Raw genomic sequence first — 3,499 nt, 5'->3', positions numbered from 1 at the left:
TTATTTTTTTTTATATAAAAATTTTTAATTGTATAAAATATTTAATTATATAAAAATGCATTTTTAAAATAGGATATAAATGTAATTAAATTATTTTTAGAAATGAATAAAAAAAAATGAATCTATTTTAAAAAAATATTAATGAAATATTAAAAATAGAATTTTGATAAATTATAATAAGTTATAATAAGTATAATAAAATAAGTTATTTATTGTATTATATTATATTATATATATTGTATATATATATATTATATATATACAATATAATATATATATTATATATATGTGTATAAGTTATATAATAACTTTAGTAATAAGTATAAAAAGTATAAAAATTCTCATTATATAATTTTTTATATAAATTAAAATTAATTATGGCGTGTGTTGGAAAATTATCTTAAAAAATATTTTAAAGATTAAAAATCAAATTAAATAAATACTGGTACAGATCCTAAATTTAATTGAATTTATATATATATATATATCAATCAGATTAATTTTAACATTAGTAGTTGTTTTTAATAAACAAATTATTACATGCCATAATTTCAAATTTATTATAGGAATTTTTTATTAAAGGAATTTATTAATAAATATTTTAAATTATAAAGAAAAAATAAAGAAAAAACAAAAATAATTTATATTATAATTTCGAACAATAAATATATATTTTTTAAGTACTTACTTCATTTGTTTAACGATGGTACTTTTTCCAGATTCGCCGGCACCTGAAAATTAAAAAGAATAATTGAATTAATGAATTAATAAAAAATAATCATATGCTTTTTAACTTTTAATTCTTAACTTTTTAAATAGATTTCTTTATAAAACAATGGAATTAATTTTATATCCTTTTATCTATAAATATATTTTTATATAATAAAGATTTATAAGATAAAGAAATTTATTTTATTCCATTATGAAAAATAAAATAAGTAATCAAAACTACGAAACTACGAAATAATATATTATTAATAATAATAAATAATATAATGAAAGAAATTAGATATGTCTTTTCCAATGAAATTTATTGTTAATTTATATACGAAATTTTAATAAAATTATATAAATTAATAAAATACACGAAAAAATCGAATAAGATAAAATAACATCGAATAAAGTGACTAAATAAATTATTTTTTGTTCTATAATTTTATTCATTTTATATTTTTATCATTTTAATATGTTATTCATTTTTTTTTTTTAATTTTATGCCAATATTTAAAATAAGATTTTTTTCCTAAAACTTCTTTATAAAAACTTTATTTATCAAATATGCTAAAAATTGTATTGTTAAAAATAACTTTTTCCCTTTTTTATTTGTTTATAAAATAATTATTTTAGGTTAATTCATATACATGTATTTTATTATTTTATATATATATAAATAATATATATAATATATCGATATATATAATATACATGTATATTATTTTTTTGTTAATTTTTAAAGATTAAAACAAATATAAAAGTTAAAAATTTAAGTTAAGATTTATTAAATTATTTTAAGCAATTTTATTTTGCGTTTAGATAAAATGGACACAGAATTTAATAATAATATGTAATTATATTATTTTTATTCTTATTCTTATTCTTATTTTACTTAATTGATTTTATTTGTATGATAATTAAATATTATACGCAAATTTAATCATGAATAAAAATTTTGATTATGATATAATATTAAAAATTGATTCTAAATAGTATATTATAAAAGAAACAACAGGACAAAAATATATTATTTTGTAGATGATTATTTTGCTAATTCAATGTTTATTAAATTATTAAATTTGTATAAAATTACTAATATTTTATAAATATATTTAATATATTTCAAATAACAAGACAGATTTTTTACATTATTTTATTTTATATATTATTGAACATTATGAGTTTATTTTGACTGCATAAAAATCCAATTTATTTATATTTTAATAAATAAGTTTAATTAACATATTTATATAATTATATAATTAATTTTATATAATTTTTGTGTTTATTTTAATCTTTGAAATCGACTTTCGAAAAGTATTACACGAATATTAATACAATTTAATTATATTTAATACAATTGTAATTAGAATCAACTTTTAACAAATAATTTTTTGCTTGACAAATTTCGAGATCATTATAATATTTATATATAAACTATAAATTATATATTTTCATTTTATATTTCTCTTAATTATTGTAAATGTTTAATTAATTCTTTAAATTTATTTTATCAAAAATAATTGTACATTTATAATAAAATAAATTGATATAATAATAATAAACATATATAATCTGAATATTTTATCCATTTAAATAAATATTATTGTGAATTGCTTTCGAGAGTATTTCTCACAAATCAATATTGTACTGTCTGAACTCAATTGTTTGATAGTTGACATATTGCAATTTGCTCAAATAAATATATTGTTATATTCAAAGAATTGCTATTTAAATATGAAAATATTTTTGTACGCGTTGAAAAATGTTTATCAAAATATTGGATAAGAAATGAAATTATAGTTTCAATTACGATTTATAAAAGAAAATGAAAATAAATAAATTTTCATATATTAATAAAAATATATGTATTTATTGTAAATAATTTAAATTATTCTTATTATTTCTTTTATTATTTTTCTAATTATGTAACAAATCAAATATTAAAGATTATTATAAATCATATAAAAATTGAAATAATACTTATTCTATTAAATACACAAATATTTTAAATTATTTTTATATTATAATTATTTTTTATATTGTAATTTAAGTTATTATTAAAGTTAGTGTTACAATTAAAAATTCATAAACAGAAATAATTTTCTTCAATTTCATATCTTTCTTACTAATTATTGATCCACAATTGTATCTATTATAAATTAAGCTTTATATTGTATTTATATTTATAAAATTACGAAATTATTACTAGAATACTTACGTGAATACTAATGTGAATAAAAATATTTTCTTATTAAATAAAAATATTTTTAATTTTTTTTTAGATTTTATTCTTAATTTTATACATTAACTTCTTTTTGATACTGATTTCTTTCTTCTTTTTTTTTTTTAAAGATATTATGGATAATAATTATATATTTTTTACTTTCATGATAATGATATCACAACTATTCGTGCTTCAAACTAAATCGCATTAGGAAAGTTAATTCTCAAATGAATAATTCTCAATGAGCAATTAGCATCTACATAACATTTTATAGAAAAATTTTATTCGATAAATTATCTCCGATTACTACATTATTTACAAATTAATTACAAAATAAATAATAATTATATACTTAAATAAATAATAATTATATACTAATTATATATAATAATTATATATTATATAATTATATACTTATAATTATACATACATGTAATAATAGATAAAATTGTAAAATAATAAATAAAATATGTTCATCATTATATATATTATTTTGTTTTCATGTATAGATATCACAATGGATAAAAGTTTGAAATAAATTTATAACTTTTAGAAGAT

The 3,499-nt window shown here is 13.7% G+C and overlaps 1 protein-coding gene across 1 annotated transcript in view; it reads right to left on the bottom strand.

Moving 5' to 3' along the window:
• The window catches only part of LOC102670865 (guanine nucleotide-binding protein G(o) subunit alpha), an 84,816-nt gene that overhangs the window by 47,923 nt on the left and 33,394 nt on the right, over positions 1-3,499 (bottom strand). The window contains exon 2 of the mRNA XM_031514249.1: positions 689-731. Coding sequence (XP_031370109.1) covers positions 689-731 — 43 coding nt within the window. The remainder of the gene's footprint in view (positions 1-688; positions 732-3,499) is intronic.

Source organism: Apis dorsata, unplaced genomic scaffold (assembly GCF_000469605.1).
Source record: "Apis dorsata unplaced genomic scaffold, Apis dorsata 1.3 scaffold_943, whole genome shotgun sequence".
NCBI classification, from domain to species: Eukaryota; Metazoa; Arthropoda; class Insecta; order Hymenoptera; family Apidae; genus Apis; species Apis dorsata.
The sequence above is the reverse complement of the archived record's forward strand: the minus strand, read 5'-3'. Positions and strand labels throughout refer to the sequence as shown.